The sequence below is a fragment of the Rhinoderma darwinii genome, chromosome 2 (assembly GCF_050947455.1).
Source record: "Rhinoderma darwinii isolate aRhiDar2 chromosome 2, aRhiDar2.hap1, whole genome shotgun sequence".
Lineage (NCBI taxonomy): Eukaryota > Metazoa > Chordata > Amphibia > Anura > Rhinodermatidae > Rhinoderma > Rhinoderma darwinii.
Window position 1 is genome coordinate 204,457,018 of NC_134688.1, and position 17,402 is coordinate 204,474,419.

The window sequence follows — 17,402 nt, forward strand, 5'->3', positions numbered from 1 at the left end:
GGGTGGTTATTCTCTTTTATCTATTGTAAAAATGAAAAATCTGAGCTAAAACTACATTTTATTAGAAAAAATTTTGATTTTCAATTTCACGGCATAATTCCCATAAATTCTGCAAAAACCGTGTGGGGTCAAAATGCTAACTATACCCCTAGAAAAAATCCTTGAGGGGTGTAGTTTGCAAAATGAGCTAACCTTTGGGGAGTTTCCACTGTTATGGTCCCTCCAGGGCTTTGCAAACACGACATGGCACCGAAAACCATTCCAGCAAAATCTGCGCTCCAAAATCCAAATGGCGCTCGTTCCCTTCTGAGCCCTGCTGTGTGTCCAAACAGAAGTTTATTACCACATATGGTGTATTGCCATAATCGGGAAACATTGCTTTACAGATGTTGGGGTGCTTTTTCTCCTTTATTCCTTGTAAATACTAAAACATTGTATGTTTTTTCAGAAAAAAAGTAGATTTTCATATTCACAGACCAGTTCCAATAAATTTAGCAAAAAAACCTGTGGGCTCAAAATGCTAACTATACCCCTAGAAAAATTCCTTGAGGGGTGTCATTTCCAAAATGGGGTCACTTTTGGGGAGTTTCCACTGTTATGGTCCCTGCGGGGCTTTGCAAACACGACATGGCACCGAAAACCATTCCAGCAAAATCTGCGCTCCAAAATCCTAATGGCGCTCGTTCCCTCCTGAGCCCTGCCGTGGGTCCAAACAGCAGTTTATTACCACATATGGGGTATTGCTGTAATCGGGAGACATTGCTTTACAAATTGCTTTTTCTCCTTTATTCCTTGTAAAAACTAAAACATTGTATGTTTCTTCAGGAAAAACAAGTAGATTTTCATTTTCACAGACTAGTTCCAATAAATTTAGCAAAAAACCTGTGGGCTCAAAATGCTAACTATACCTCTAGAAAATATATTCTAATATATTCTAATAACATAGAGGCCCCAAAATCCACTTGGTGCTCCTTTGCTTCTGAGGCCGGTGTTTCATTCCATTAGGACACTAGGGCCACATGTGGGATATTTCTAAAAACTGCAGAATCTGGGCAATAAGTATTGAGTTGCGTTTCTCTGGTAAAACCTTCTGTGTTACAGAAAAAACTGTATTACAAATTAATTTCGTAAAAAAAATGACATTTGTAAATTTCACCTCTATTTTGCTTTATTTCCTGTGAAACGCCTAAAGGGTTAAAATAATTTCTGAATGCTGTTTTGAATTCTTTGAGGGGTGCAGTTTTTATAATGGGGTGATTCATGGGGACTTTCTAACATATAAGGCCTTCAAAACCACTTCAGAACTGAACTGGTCCCTGAAAAAATAGCCTTTTGAAATTTTCTTGAAAATGTGAGAAATTGCAGCTAAAGTTCTAAGCCTTGTAACGTCCTAGAAAAATAAAAGGACGTTCAAAAAACGATGCAAACATAAAGTAGACATATGGGAAATGTTAACTAGTAACTATTTTGTGTGGTATTACTATCTGTTTTACAAGCAGATACATAAAAATGTTGAAAACTGCAGATTTTTGCACATTTTCTCTAAATTTTGGTCTTTTTTTTTTACAAATAAATATTCAATTTAACGACCAAATTTTTTCAGTGTCATAAAGTACAACATGTCACGAGAAAACAATCTCAGAATCGCTTGGATAGGTAAAAGCATTCCGGAGTTATTACCACATAAAGTAACACATGTCAGATTTGAAAAACTCGGCTGTGTCCACAAGGCCAAAACAGACTTAGACACTAAGGGGGGATTCACACGAGCGTGTATTCGGTCCGTGCGGGCCGCGTGGTTTTCACGCGGCACGCATGGACCAATACAAGTCTATGGGGCAGTACAGACAGTCCGTGCTTTTTGCGCAGCGTTTGTCTGCTGCGCAAAAAGCGCGACAGGTTCAATAACTCTGCGTATTTCGCGCATCACGCACCCATTGAAGTCAATGGGTGCGTGAAAATCATGCGCACCACACGGAAGCACTTCCGTGGGACGAGCGTGATTCGCGCAACAGCAGTGAAAAGGATGAATGAAAACCGAAAAGCACCACGTGCTTTTCTGTTTCCGAACATCCAAACGGAGTGTCTTTGCGATGAGCGAAGCCGGACAAGCGTACCGAACTTCACCGGGTTCGGCCAAACTCGTTTTGGCCGATCCCGGCAAAAAAATTATCGGTACGCGACGTCAGGAGATAGTCACTGTCCATGGTGCTGAAAGAGTTAAACTGTTTCAGCACCATGGACAGTGACTTGCGATCCCAAAATACATTAACCTGTAAAAAAAAACCGAAGTTCTAACTTACCGATTACTCCTGTCTCCTTCCTGCAGTCCGACCTCCCGGGATGACACTTCAGTTCAAGTGACAGCTCCAGCCAATCACAGGCCAAGCACAGGCTGCAGCCAATCACAGGCTGCAGCGGTCACTTGGACTGCTGCGTCATCCAGGGAGGTGGGGCCCGATGTCAAGAGAGGCGCGTCACCAAGGACGCGTCACCAAGGACGCGTCACCAAGGACGCGTCACCAAGGCAACGGCCGGGAAGTTCTCGGTAAGTAGGAACTTTATCTTTTTTTTTTACAGGTTTTTCGCTGTTGTGTTCGGCATTCACTGTCGAGGGTGCTGAAAGATTTAGCTCTTTCAGCACCTTGGACAGTGACGGGCGTTGACAAGCCTCATCTCTATGATGCCGGCTGCGCGAAAATCACGCAGCCGCGCATCAGACACGCATGACACACGCAGCTGTCAAATGGTTTTTGCGCTCGCAAAACGCTGCGTTGTTTGCGCGCGCAAAAACGCAACGTTCGTGTGAATCTCCCCTAAGGCTGGGTTCACACGACCTATTTTCAGGCGTTATGGAGGCATTTTACGCCTCGAATTACGCCTGAAAACACGGCTCCAATACGTCGGCAAACATCTGCCCATTCATTTCAATGGGTTTGCCGATGTACTGTGCCGACGACCTGTAATTTTACGCGTCGCTGTCAAAAGACGGCGCGTAAAATAACAGCCTTGTCAAAGAAGTGCAGGACACTTCTTGGGACGTAATTGGAGCCGTTTTTCATTGAAGCCAATGAAGAACAACTCCAAATTACGTCCGTAATGGATGCCCCGCAAAACGCGAGTACGAGCAATTACGTCTGAAATTCAGGAGCTCCGTAATTTCAGACGTAAATGCAGTTATCGTGTGCACATACCCTAAGGGGTTAATTTCCTGTTCACTGGGACAAATGATATTAAAAGCTACCAGTGCAGGCATTGCCTCATTCATTACTGGTCAAATATCACAAAGAGTTATTTACAATAAGAATGTATCTTCAATACCTTGCTCTCTATACAGCTTTTCTTCTTCTACAGATCCTGGCTTAGCAGCAACTCGAATTCTTGCAGAGACTGGAAAGCTAATTTTCTCCGGAATCTCAAAATACTGAGGCATGCTGATTGCCACATCATAGTCAATTGCCGGGCACTTCTTGGATGTGGAGGAGAATGACGAAGATCGAAGAGAAGATTTGATCTATAAAGATAGATAAAGACGATAAATATCAATAAAAACCCTCTTCCAATATCCTATGTAAGAATGCATGGAAAAGAAGAAAATATACAACATGGAATTGGCACGATTTAAAGTGGATTTTGTTTTTCCCAAAACAAATAGCTAATAACAGGAGTAATGACTGCATGTTCAAGTCCCCTAGTTGAACTAAAATATATTGCAAACAAAAAGTTCAAGAAAATGTACTAAAAAAAAATCTCAAAGAAACTAAAAAAAAAAAATGATTTTATTATGGAAAAATTTAAAAAACAAAATGTAAAAACTATACAAAATAGGTATTACCGCATTCGTAACTACCCATAGTATCCTGCATGATAAACACTGTAAAAAAATAAAAACAGAATTGTTTTTTTTTTGTTCATCACGCTTCCCAAAAAAAGAATAAAAAGTGATAAAAAATTAGTATGTACCCCAAAATGTTATTAACAAGAACTTAAACTCATATCGCAAAAAAATAAGCCCCCATAAAGTCCACAGAAATATACCCTTGGAATGCAATAAGACAAATATAATTTTCTGAAAAAAATTTATAAATTTGGTGTCGCTATAATCATTTTGACTCGGAAATAAATGTTATCATGTTATTTATACCGCACAGTGAACGCCGTAAAAGCAAATCACCAAAAACTTGCGGAACCCCCCAAAAAAATTACTTTACTTTCAGTTATTTAATACATTATATGTACCCCAAAATAATGCACTCTAAAAATAAAACTCCCACATAAAAAACGCCCTCAAAACATGTCAATGAAAAAGTAAACAGCTATGGCTTTTGGAATGTGGAGAAAAAAACTAAAATAATTCACTGTATTCCTAAGACCCAAATTAGGCACGTGCTTTTCATCTTTGCTCAGTAATGAGCTGCCAGTGCCAGGTATACAGGGCAAATATTATGTACTTAATGTGCTTATAGACTCTCTGTCACCATATTATAAGTGGCCTTGGAGTTATGACCTAGTTTAGATTTATGCTAATGACTTTCTTAATAGACAACTGGGTGTGTTTTTACTTTTTGACCAAGTGGGCATTGTGGAGAGAAGTGTATGACGCTGACCAATGAGCGTCATACACTTCTCCACAAAAGAGGTAGAAGAACCGCAGCACACACGTTATCAAGGTACAAAATAAGGTGTCTTATTTCACCAAAACAGCGTCGTTTCGACCCCAAGGGTCTTTCTCAAGACACCCTTGGGGTTGAAACGTCGCTGTTTTGGTGAAATAAGACACCTTATTTTGTACCTTGATAACGTGTGTGCGGCGGTTCTTCTACCTCTTTTGCCTGTTTTGGAGTTGCTTTGGCTGCAACTCGACACTGCCTGCACTCACTGGAAAATTCCTTCCTGTTTAAAAAGCTCCCTGTGAATGCTCTCTGGGACTGTGATGTGCTGCTGATCTCTCTTTTTCAGATACACTTCTCTCCATTCATGTGATCTATTAAGAAAGTCATTAGCATAAATCTAAAATAAGTCATAACTCGTTTAGCGTTTTTCTAAATAAAAAACACTGCTGTAATCTACATTACAGCGCTGATCACATTATTTAGAAAATAGGCCACTTATAATGTGGTGACAGAGCCTCTTTAACTGTCAGATGAAAAATGACGGTTACAATACACTGCACTACATAAGTAGGGCAGTGTATTTTACAAGGGATCAGAAGATCAGATCTTCAAGTACCATTGAAAGTGTAAAAAAAACTGTGAAAAAAGTAAATGAAAAATTAAAAAAAATAAATAAAAGTTTTGAAAACAATAATCGTCCCGCTTTATAATTAGAAAAAAATTAAAACATTTAAATATAATATACAAAATAAAAAAAAACTATACATAATACGTATCACCGTGTTCGGAATGGGCTGAACTATAAAATAATCATTATTTTTATCGCACGGTGAACACCGTAAATTTTTTTTATAAAAAACAAAGACAGAATTTCTTTTTTTGGTCACCTTGTCTCAGAAAAAATTAAGTAAAAAGTGATCAAAAAGTCACAAGTAATGCTAATGTAATGACAAATGGCTTTGTGTTTGGGTTATAAATAATATAGCAATGAATGATGATCTAGGAAAGACTATTCAGGCTATTGTATTGGGCTCTCTTCTATCTCATTATGTGGTTTTGGGATCAATAAATGTTGTGTAGCATGCTATAGATGCTTTGCCATTTACTGCATGTTTCATGAATGTCAAAAGTATGTACACAAATTGTCAGAAGTTTTAGTAATATTTTAGAGTACAAAACTCATGGTGATGTGATTCCTACTGACTCAGCTAAACTAAGAATGACAAAAAGACAAAGCGCACATAGTGCATGAACCAGTAATCCCAAATGAAATGAGAAGTGGTGGTCAAATATCAGCTGACCTGGTATAGGTATGCCAAGAGCATAACATCCAAAAAAGTGTACTCCAATAATCCACCTAGGTGGAAAGGTTAGGGTGAGGTTGCAGCCCAAATTCCGATATGAAAGCTGTGGTAGCCTCGATATGTATATTGAAGAAATTTGGAGAAAAAATTGAATATTCAAGGGCACAGCCGTAATCAAACTGAGTTTTAATTGTACAGATAAAAACGATGCATTTCAAGGCCGAACTGGCCCCTTCATCAGGTTGCGTACAAATGATGCACGAGTTCAGGATACATACTCTTTTATAACAAACTAAGAGGTCGGTAGTCACAACGACTACCGGGTCAGAGTTATAGGTCAAACATTCGCTTCGGTGTGCGGTCCAAAGGAGAAACATTAGATCTTCCTTATAGAAAGTGTAAACATAAGTATCACAATTAAAATACATAATATCAGTATAGGTAAACACAACACTATATTGTTAATATAAAAGGTATGAAAATAAAAATAATTAACATGTATTGCTGGTAATATATTAAAATTTCTATTAAATGCGCATATTAGGAATGAACTATATTCATAAAGATTACTTGAAATTTAATAAAAAATCATAAGTATAATTAAATAGTTATGTAGTGAATGATGTTTCATGGTTACACTGTTGTCATAGTGATGTGATGCTAAAAAAACTACGGAAGCCTGAAAGGCTCAGTTCTAAACGACATAGTAGATGCCGACATGAGAGAAAGTGGAAGGGATATTTTAGATGAATGGAAAGGAGAAGGAACATGGAACTAGAAGAAGGAGTGTTCTATGGAGCTCTAACAGTAAGTATAAGGTTATCTGTAAAAAAAAAAAATGTGTAGACTATAGGCGTTTAATTTGTGATTGATTTGTTTGCACATTATCTAGAGGCAGACGGTCAATAGTGTATTCCATCTTGATGTGGAACCCGCAGCTAGATATTACGAAAACAATACTGATCTCAGTATGTTTAGATATTAATGCACATGATTGAATATGTACACAATGTACTAGGTTTATTTCCCAGATTGAAGGTGATTTACCTCAATTTACAAAGGAATATAAATAAATTGTAAGTTTCAGATAATGGTTTCTGTGACTTCATTTAAACCTGCTGGTATCAATGTTTTTAATTTATAAATCCAAAAGATCTCCCATTTGCATAGGGAATTAAAGCGATCTGCTTGACTCTCATCTATATATTCGATAGGAGTGATGGTAAAGTAGTTGAAATTGCTATCATGTGCAAGGGTACAGTGTTTAGAAACACTGTGAAGGAGGAATTTGTTTTTAGAATTTGATCTGTGCTTATTGAGCCGACAGTGCAGAGTTGGATCGTCCTTCCTACATATTGGAGGCCACATTTGCAGTTCATTAAATAGATCACAAATTGTGACTGGCAATTCAATCTTTTCTCAATTTAGAATTTTTTCCCCAGTTTGTTGGGAGTGAAATGCATCCGTTTTATTCGTGATAATTTGACAGCATAAACATCTAGTTCTTCCACATTTGAAACTGCCTATCTTACTTATAGATACATTTTGATGTTTATCTCGTTTGGAGTTGTTTGATGTTCTAGAGAAATTCACACAGCTGGGAGAGAAGATGTTTTTAATTGTTCTTGCTCTTCTAAAGGTAATTTTTGGTTTTGGTGGCAGAATCGTTTTAAGGAAGGGGTCAACTTGTAAAATGTGCCAGTGTTTATTTAAAATTTCCCCAATTTTTCATATTCCTTTTTAAATTGAGGTAAATTACATTCAATCTGGGAAATAAACGTAGTACATTGTGTACATATTCAATCATGTGCATTAATATGCATTAATATCTAAATATACTGAGATCAGTATTGTTTTTGTGATATCTAGCAGCGGGTTCCACATCAAGACGGGATACACTATTGACCGTCTGCCTCTAGATAATGCGCAAACAAATCAATCACCAATTAATTGCCCATAACCTACAAACATTTTTTTTTACATATAACCATATACTTACTGTTAGAGCTCCTTAGAACACTCCACTTCTTCTAGTTCCATATTCCTTCTTTCCATTCATCTAAAATATCCCTTCCACTTTCTCTCATATCGGCATCTACTATGTCGTTTAGAACTGAGCCTTTCAGGCTTCCGTCGTTTTTTTAGCATCACCACATCACTATGACAACCGTGTAACCATGAAACATCATTCACTACATAACTATTTAATTATACGTATGATTTTTTTTTTTAATTAAATTTCAAGTAATCTTTATGAATATAGTCCATTCCTAATATGCACATTTAATAGAAAATACATGTTAATTATTTTAATTTTCATACCTTTTATATTAACAATATAGTGTTGTGTTTACCTATACTGATATTATGTATTTTAATTGTGATACTTATATGTTTACACTTTCTATAAGGAAGATCTAATATTTCTCCTTTGGACCACACACCGAAGCGAATGTTTGACCTATAACCCTGACCCGGTAGTCGTTGTGACTACCGACCTCTTAGTTTGTTATAAAAGAGTATGTATCCTGAACTCGTGCATCATTTGTACGCAACCTGATGAAGGGGCCAGTTCGGCCTTGAAACGCGTTGTTTTTATCTGTACAATTAAAACAGTTTGATTATGGCTGCGCCCTTGAATATTCAGTTTTTTCTCCAAATTCCTACTGACTCAGAGCTTTGCTACTCTAGATATAAGAGTATACTCTACAGTAGTCATCATCAACCTGTGGCTCTTCAGCAGTTGCAAAACTACAACTCCCAACATGTCAATACAGCTGCTGGAAGTTATCGTTTTGAAATAGCTGGAAAGCCGCAGGTTGAAGATCTTTCCATAAATTAAAACATGGGGACATGAATATAGAATATGTATAGCTTTTACTACCATATATCCTGGAGCTGCACACGTGTGATAAATGTATGCATATTGCATGTGTTAATAGAAGATTATTATAGACACACATAAAACAATGCACTATAAAGTGTAATGTATGTTTACACACTATACCACATCGCATCAACCAATACCCATCTCCAAAAAATGAATAATGCATTCTTAGCAGGGTTCCCCTGCCTGTCTTTTGGTAATTTCTGTGCAGATAAAGTTCATTTCTCCAAACGGAATAGTTGTGTAGCATAATGCATTGTTTAACATTAGCATTTTGTTAGTTGCTATACAAATATAATGAATACATTTGAAGCCTCATAACTAATTTCCATGCAGTCACCTTTCACATTGTAATTATTAGAAGGCCATTTTGACCTTTAAAACACTTGAAAAATATGACCAATATAAGCCTGTGGCAGCACAATAAATGAACAAATAGACATAAATGAATGAAATCAGCTTTAGCCATTATTTCAGAATGAGTGCCATGCAGTTGCCATTCAAAAAATATTGGTGATTTAAAAAGAAATAGAAATATTTCTTACTCAATTTTTTTTATAAATTTTTATACTTTATAGGAATCTTTCAAAAGTTTAAAATTCGTGTAGTGTCAGTATGCAATACCTAAATAAGTTTAAAGGTTATGTAAACCTATAAACTATTGTTTTTTAATAAAACAATGTTTTAGATACTTTTAAGCAACTTTTAAATAGTTTTTTATTTAAATTGTTTTATACTTTTTGAGATACAGTTACTATGCATCCTGTATACATAGAAGCTGTATCTTGCCGTCAAAGCTAATTCCGTCAGGTCAGCTAGACTGACAGCTTAGCTGAAAGGTGGTCCTTCATGTCTGACACACAGGATCCAACTAGTAACGATCACATCTAAATTCACATTGACTAATGGGTGACACACCCACACTTAACTCCAAATTTGTTACCGAAATATTTGAAAATGTTTTTTTTTTTTTTTTTAGTACAGAGAAACCTTCACAGAAACACTACGGAGAGGTCATGCTGCAGTTTAACAAAATTCATATAACAAACCCAGAAAAACAAACCACACTATGTAAATAGGCTTTTTAGAAATCTCATTAATTTCCATAGTAAGTCACAAAGCTTGCATAGGTCAATCCAATAAATGAATACTTTCCATTTACCTACCTCTGCAACATTGTCTCCTAATGAAGCTACTGCAGCTCGCACACTGCTGCTCTCCAATGTGCCAGTAACTTTTCTACGTTCATACTCTAACAATGTCATCTGCATCTGAGCTGCAAGTGCCAAGGCCTTCTCTCTTCTTTCATTAACCAATGGGATTTTAAGATCTTCCTCCAGTATACTATTTTCTTTGCATTTAAAATAACATATATTTTGTGTATCTGTGTTGCATAAGATATAAAAAAGTTATTACAGAGCATGCTCTGACTATTTACAAGATGTACTAGTTACATGAGACATTATACAGCAATCTGATATAAGAAAACAAACCACTTCTATTGAAGGAACTCAGTTAAGCATTTAGGGTGTGTTCCCAGCAGCGTTGGGTTCCGTTCATCGGTTTCCATTCGACCTTTCCGTCGGAGGAATTGATAAAACGGAAACATAGCTTCCGTTTGCTTTACCGTTCACTTCAATGGCAATGCTTCAGTTGTAGTTGGTTTCCATTCCGTAAAGTTTCAGCTTTTTTCTGTGGAAACAATAGCATAGTCAACTACGCTATTGTGTCCGCAAAAAAATAAATGAAACTTTACGGAACGGAAAAAACGGAAATGCAATGGAAACATTACCATTGAAATCAAAGCCAATGCAAACGGAAACTATGGTTTCCGTTTGGCTTTCCGTCCATCTGTTCCTCCGACAGAAAGGTCGAACTAAGCCAATGAACTAGAGCCCGATGCTGATGTGAACAGGCCCTTAGCTATGTGTCTGTTAGCAAAGTACTATAAACAATAATACACAAATTATAACAATGAATAACTACTACAAACACCTTATACATAAATACTTTATTCAGGGGAACTGAACAAAGCAAATATTTTATAGTGGAGCAACGTCCTATACAAATGCCAGAGAAGCAGATTTTTTTATGATTGGAAGCATTACCCACAATAATCAATAATGATTAGTGTAATAATGAATTTACCAAAACATCCAATATGATTTTGATTTAAATACATGTTGTTATGGGCATCGCAGCTTTTTGGGGGCTCACATTTAAATACCTAGTATCAAATTGTACCTATTTTCTTTTTTATTCTAAGCAGGTCCACTAGTCCGTGCTGATTAATGTGTTAAAGAGGCTCTGTCACCAGATTTTGCAGCCCCTATCTGCTATTGCAGCAGATCGGCGCTGCAATGTAGATTACAGTAACGTTTTTATTTTTAAAAAACGAGCATTTATGGCCAAGTTATGACCATTTTCGTATTTATGCAAATGAGGCTTGCAAAAGTACAACTGGGCGTGTTGAAAAGTAAAAGTACAACTGGGCGTGTATTATGTGCGTACATCGGGGCGTGTTTACTACTATTACTAGCTGGGCGTTGTGTATAGAAGTGTCATCCACTTCTCTTCACAACGCCCAGCTTCTGGCAGTGCAGCACTGTGACGTCACTCACAGGTCCTGCATCGTGTCGGCACCAGAGGCTACACTTGATTCTGCAGCAGCATCAGCATTTGCAGGTAAGTAGCTACATCGACTTACCTGCAAACGCCGATGCTGCTGCAGAATCATCTGTAGCCTCTGGTGCCGACACGATGCAGGACCTGTGAGTGACGTCACAGTGCTGCACTGCCAGAAGCTGGGCGTTGTGAAGAGAAGTGGATGATACTTCTCATCAGAACGCCCAGCTATTAAAAGTAGTAAACACGCCCCGATGTACGCACATAATACACGCCCAGTTGTACTTTTACTTTTCAACACGCCCAGTTGTACTTTTGCAAGCCTCATTTGCATAAATACGAAAATGGTCATAACTTGGCCAAAAATGCTCGTTTTTTAAAAATAAAAACGTTACTGTAATCTACATTGCAGCGCCTATCTGCTGCAATAGCAGATAGGGGCTGCAAAATCTGGTGACAGAGCCTCTTTAAATGATAAATGATAACACTCTGGCTGCCTCCATTCACTACCGGGGGGGGGGGGGGGGAGCTTAAAAGACAGTTTTATTATGTAGTTCAGTAGGAACTGAACAAATTTAACTTCAGTAAGCTCCCCCTAGTGTTAGCTGAAGGCAGTCAGAATTGTATCATGCAACTCTATGGCTCTCTGAAGGGAAATAGAGAATTTGGAGATCTGTATAAAAAAAATAAAAAAAACAGAGCTCTGTCCCTATAATGATATATTATTAAATTAAATCAGCTCAAGATCCATGCCTTATTTAAGAAAATAAAAAAAGTAGTAGGCACATTTTAACAAAATTACAAACTGTATTACCTGATATATTGATAAAAATCTAAATACAGAAGTCAAAAGTACAATTGGACTACATTTGCTTATAATATTAAGAAAGGGTTGTCATTAAATTAATAAATTAATCAGTGTGACATTATCGATAAATATAAATATATATATATGAAATCCCACAGCGCTCCAATGTAGAAAAGAAAGTGATTTATTCAGTCAACACAAGCTGCAAGGTTTCCGTCCTGCTATGGGCCCTTTTTCAAGAATGGGGATACAACAACATGTGAAGCATATAAAGCATGTGTCTTATTAACATATTGAGTAATAATAAAAGCAAAGTGTAATCAGATATTGCACATATACGTATAATAATAAGAAAACATCAAGTACAATAATATAATATTGTGTTAGTGATAAAATGAGAGTGTAATAAATACAAACAAACATTAAAACAAGCATATATAAGCTTGATTAGTACTAAATCGAAAATGCAACAATGTGTGTAGAGGTAGTGAACATAAGGCCACTCACCAATCCGGCGAAATATATGTAAATCTGTCGTTTAGAATCTACACCCACAAACAATGGAGTTTCAGGCAGCTCAGTGTTCCCCATGTAATGCTGTGCATGCTCGAGTGTTCAAGCCGGAAAGTGCTGCTCATTTCTGTTTGTATATATATATATATATATATATATATATATATATATATATATATATTTCTCCAAATGTATTTCTAACTCTATTTAGGATGACATTTCTAAATGTAGTCCATTGGATAATGCTGAGGGATTAACAATCCCTCTTATATCGCTTGTATTAAAAGTAGATTAAACATATAACTACAAAATACTTACCGCTAATTTGTTAATTAATGTAATCAGTTAGTTGTTTCATGTACCACAAATAGAATAACCTTGTTTTAATTACCTTATTTATTAATAAAAATGTAGTACCTTGAGAGTTGAAAATCATGAATTATAGTAGATAAAATGAACATTAAAATTAGAATCTAATTCAAGTCATCTCGATACACCTAGAGCTGTGGTTCCTTAAAACCGCACCATAACAGCAAAGTGAAAACTGCAGCAAAATTGCATCTTAGCGCACATAGAATACCAGTAATTAAAGTTATGTGAAGTTTACAATCCCACTCTCAAAACTGTGAACAAAGTGTATGTGGATATTTGCAACCTTTTTTGTTCTTGCTCCAATAGTAAAATGAAATCCTACGGTTTCTGCAGCTCCTATGTGTCCTCATAGTAACAGACAACAAACAAGTCCTGTGGGATTCTAAAGTCATTCTCACTTCCATCGATCCCCTATTTTTTGTAGGTTAGAAAAACATAGAGACAAATAGAAGGGAGTGTAACTGCAGGATCAGACTACGCAGAGTTTGTAGTCTGTTACCATGAAGATACAAAAGAGCTGTATATACAAAACAATAGCATTTTTTTTTATAAAGACTATATGCAATGTTCCTTCTTTTTTTACTTTAGAACATATGTTTTTTTATAAGCCTGTAATAATCATCTCAAAATAAAAATGTTGTCTTCTGTTCTAAAATATCCTTTGCCTCAATTTGTGAATTTATATGCACTTAAATCCCATAAATCCTATTTGCAGTTATGAATTTTTATCATTTTTCATCTATTGGCTTTACCAGTTTTATTCTGAAGTATTAGTAAATGTATCCTTGCTGTTAGTGTTAGTATCATACACTCTTAAATAATACACTTTAATTATTAAACATAATATATTGAGCAATTTATAACATTGACACAGTATTCTAAACTGACATATCTGGATATACTTGAGGACTCTGCTAAATACAGTTTATCACAGTTCTAATATCCACAGGCTAATGTTTATTAGCTTTACAATAATTCATTAGGCGCTTTCAACACTAAAATCGCTTTTGAAATACCAGAATTAATGCTGTTATTAAGACACATATGACTGTATAGGTTTTACTTTTGTGATAATGTCACAATAGTTTTTGTATATTTATAGGCCATGTTCTATTGTGATGATGTCTCAATAATGGGTTTTTGCAGTTATAGAATTTGTCCCAATGTAATCATGTCACAAAAGTGTCTGTGTTTATATTCCTTAATATAATACTTTTACAATCATTTGCAAATTTTACAGATGTGCTATATTGCAATGATGTCTCAACAGTTTGTGTTAATAGGCTGATTAATTCAGATTTATATTTTCATAATGTCCCAATAATGTATGCGTATTCCATCAAGTTCTACCGTTTATACTAACAGATCTAGAAAAAGGCAACAAAAAAACACCTTTAGGGCACGGCCAGACGTGGCGGAGTTTTCCGCTGCAAATGTTGGTGCAGATTTGGGGCAATTAAACAACGAATCGGCAGCAACATTTGCATATTCGACAGGTAATTCAGACGTTGCAGTAAACACAGCGGACTTGCCACAGATTTCAGTTTTTGCATTGCAAAGCTTGAAATCCGCAGTGAAATTCCGCTTCTTCTCCGCAACAAACAGACAGTGCAAGCTGCGGAGGGAAAATTCCGCACCTCAGCCTATGGTCCGCAGCGGAGTTTTCTGCAATGTCTGAACTAACTTGCCTAAAAATTGAAACAACTGTAAAAAACGGCCGCTGGAGAATTCCACAGCAATTCCGCCACATCTGGCCGTGCCCTTAAAATGGCATAAATTAACATATTTTATAAATTTCCATCTATAGTAATTATGTTAAAATAGATTATGTGTGTGTAATTGTGACAACAGAGTGTGCGTGGGTATACACAGCGCTCTGTTACAATAATGTCAAAATAGTTTGTGTGCATTTGAAGGCTTTGATCTTAATGATTTTATAATAGCAATGAGGGAGACTCTAGACATGGACCGCACATCCACTATATACTATGATCAATTGCGGCTAGGCAAAATTATTAAACATGAACGAGAGGTTCTTTGTAACATTTTGATCAAATTGTATGCAAACCCACTTGCCACTTCACGGCAACCTCTTAAAAGTGGGTCCCTACTCTATCGGTTGCACCACCGCGTGGCGGTCACCGCCACTGCAGCACCGCTCCTACAGAGGGAGCAACCCAGAGGCCCAAAAGCGGTGGTGCAACCGCTAGAGTAGGGACCCACTTTTAAGAGGTCGCCGTGAAGTGGCAAGTGGGCTTGCATACAATTTGATCAAAATGTTACAAAGAACCTCTCATTCATGTTTAATAATTTTGCCTAGCCGCAATTGATCACAGTATATAGTGGATGTGTGGTCCATGTCTAGAGTCTCCCTCATTGATATGATACAGAGTCTATCCCCCTCATTTGTTTTATTTTACATGGTACCAGCACTCCACACTTTTGGCCCAGCTGATTTTATTTAGGAATGACCTCATAAGTGTTCCTGCTCCTGCTTGTAATCTCAGTTGTCCACTGGGGGCGCATGGTAAGGTGAGCTTATTCCATCTGTTCACTTGTTGTGCTACTGTGGGGTGGTGTCTGTTGCTGTGGTGCTGCACTTTTGGGGGGACGTGGCCCAGAGCCAAGGAGGCTTGGCTTGGCGTGATGGCATGGGTGCTTTTGGGGCTCTGGGTTGCTCCCTCTGCAGGAGCGGTGCTGCAGTGGCGGTGACCACCACGCGGTGATGCAACCGATAGAGTAGGGACCCACTTTTAAGAGGTCGCCGTGAAGTGGCAAGTGGGCTTGCATACAATTTGATCAAAATGTTACAAAGAACCTCTCGTTCATGTTTAATCATTTTGACTAGCCACAATTGATCATAGTATATAGTGGATGTGCGGTCCATGTCTAGAGTCTCCCTCATTGATTTTATAATAGTGCTCTTTATTTATATGCTTCGCTCCTCGGAAATTATGTCACAATAGTGTGTGTATGCATGTATTGGTTGTGCTCTATTGCAATAATGTGACAATAGTGTGTATTTATTGTTTGTTCTCTATTGCGATTATGTCACAGTGTGAGTATATTTATATACTGTGCTCTAGTTTGATGGTACACAATAAAGTGTGTGTTAAGTGTGTGTATTTACGCTTAGTGTTATTCTGTTGATGTAACAATAGTGTGTGTATTTCCAGACTGCACTCGATTTTCATTATATCACAATGATGTATTTCTTTAATTATAGGCATTGCTGTAATGTAATGATGTCACAATAATGTCTGTCTATTTATATGCTCTGCATGGTAACATTGATGTAACAATAATGTGCTGTATTTATAGGCTGATCTGTATTGTGTCACAATAGTCTGTGTGTATTAATAGGTTATGCTCTATTGTGAGGTAAAAATCATATGTTTGTGTTATTGTAACTGCTGTTCTACTGTGATGATGTCACAATAAAGTGTGTGTGTGTTTTTATTGGCTGCTCTCTATGGTAATGTCACAATATGTTTCACTATAGACATTCAGGTACTCATACTCCTAACTCAAGAGGTTAAAAAAAATTTGTATTTATTGATTTACTCTTAAAAAAGCCTTAGTCCCATTTCATATATTAACAAAAACAAAAAAAGGGGGGCATAAGTTTGAAATACTGGAGGATTTCTTGAGGACAGCCTCTTTATAGACAGTTGAGTTACATTATTATGACCACCAGCTAATATCTAGAGTAACCAGCGTATGCAGCACAGACAGCAGCTAGACGGGCTGGAAGTGACTCAATAAGGTGCTGGTATGATGTCTCAGGTATCTGGAGCTATGCTGACTGCAGTGCATCCCACATTTGCTGGAGTTTGCGTAGGGGAGGATCCATAGTGGGAACAAGACGATCGAGGTGGTCCCACAGATGCTCAATTGGGTTCAAGTCTGGTGAATTAGGGCACCAGGGAAGTACTTGCAATTCTTGGTTGTGCTCTTCCAACCCCTGTCGGACATTTCTAGCCGTGTGACATGTCGCATTGTCTTGCTGGAAGATTCCATCTGCCCCAGGAAAGACAAACAGCATGTATGGGTGGGCGTAATCTGCAACGATGGATTCATACCCAAATCAGTTCAGAGTGGGCCCAGAGAATGCCATTGAAAAATTCGCCAGACCATAACGCTGCCACCACCAGTTTGTGTTCTTCCAGCAAAGGTTGCTGGGTGTTTGTTCTCTAATGTTTCTCGTCTGACACGACAACGTCCATCCGTTCGATGAAGCGGAAAACTTGACTCATCGGAGAATGCAACCATTGACCAAT

At 37.3% G+C, this 17,402-nt stretch overlaps 1 protein-coding gene across 2 annotated transcripts in view; it reads right to left on the reverse strand.

Annotated features, from left to right (window-relative positions):
- CFAP47 (cilia and flagella associated protein 47) overlaps nucleotides 1-17,402 on the reverse strand; it is a 546,843-nt gene that overhangs the window by 233,681 nt on the left and 295,760 nt on the right. For both annotated transcript variants that reach the window (XM_075852746.1, XM_075852745.1), the window contains 2 exons: nucleotides 9,971-10,188; nucleotides 3,322-3,514 (listed from right to left, as the gene is read on the reverse strand). In XM_075852746.1, coding sequence (XP_075708861.1) covers nucleotides 3,322-3,514; nucleotides 9,971-10,188 — 411 coding nt within the window. The remainder of the gene's footprint in view (nucleotides 1-3,321; nucleotides 3,515-9,970; nucleotides 10,189-17,402) is intronic.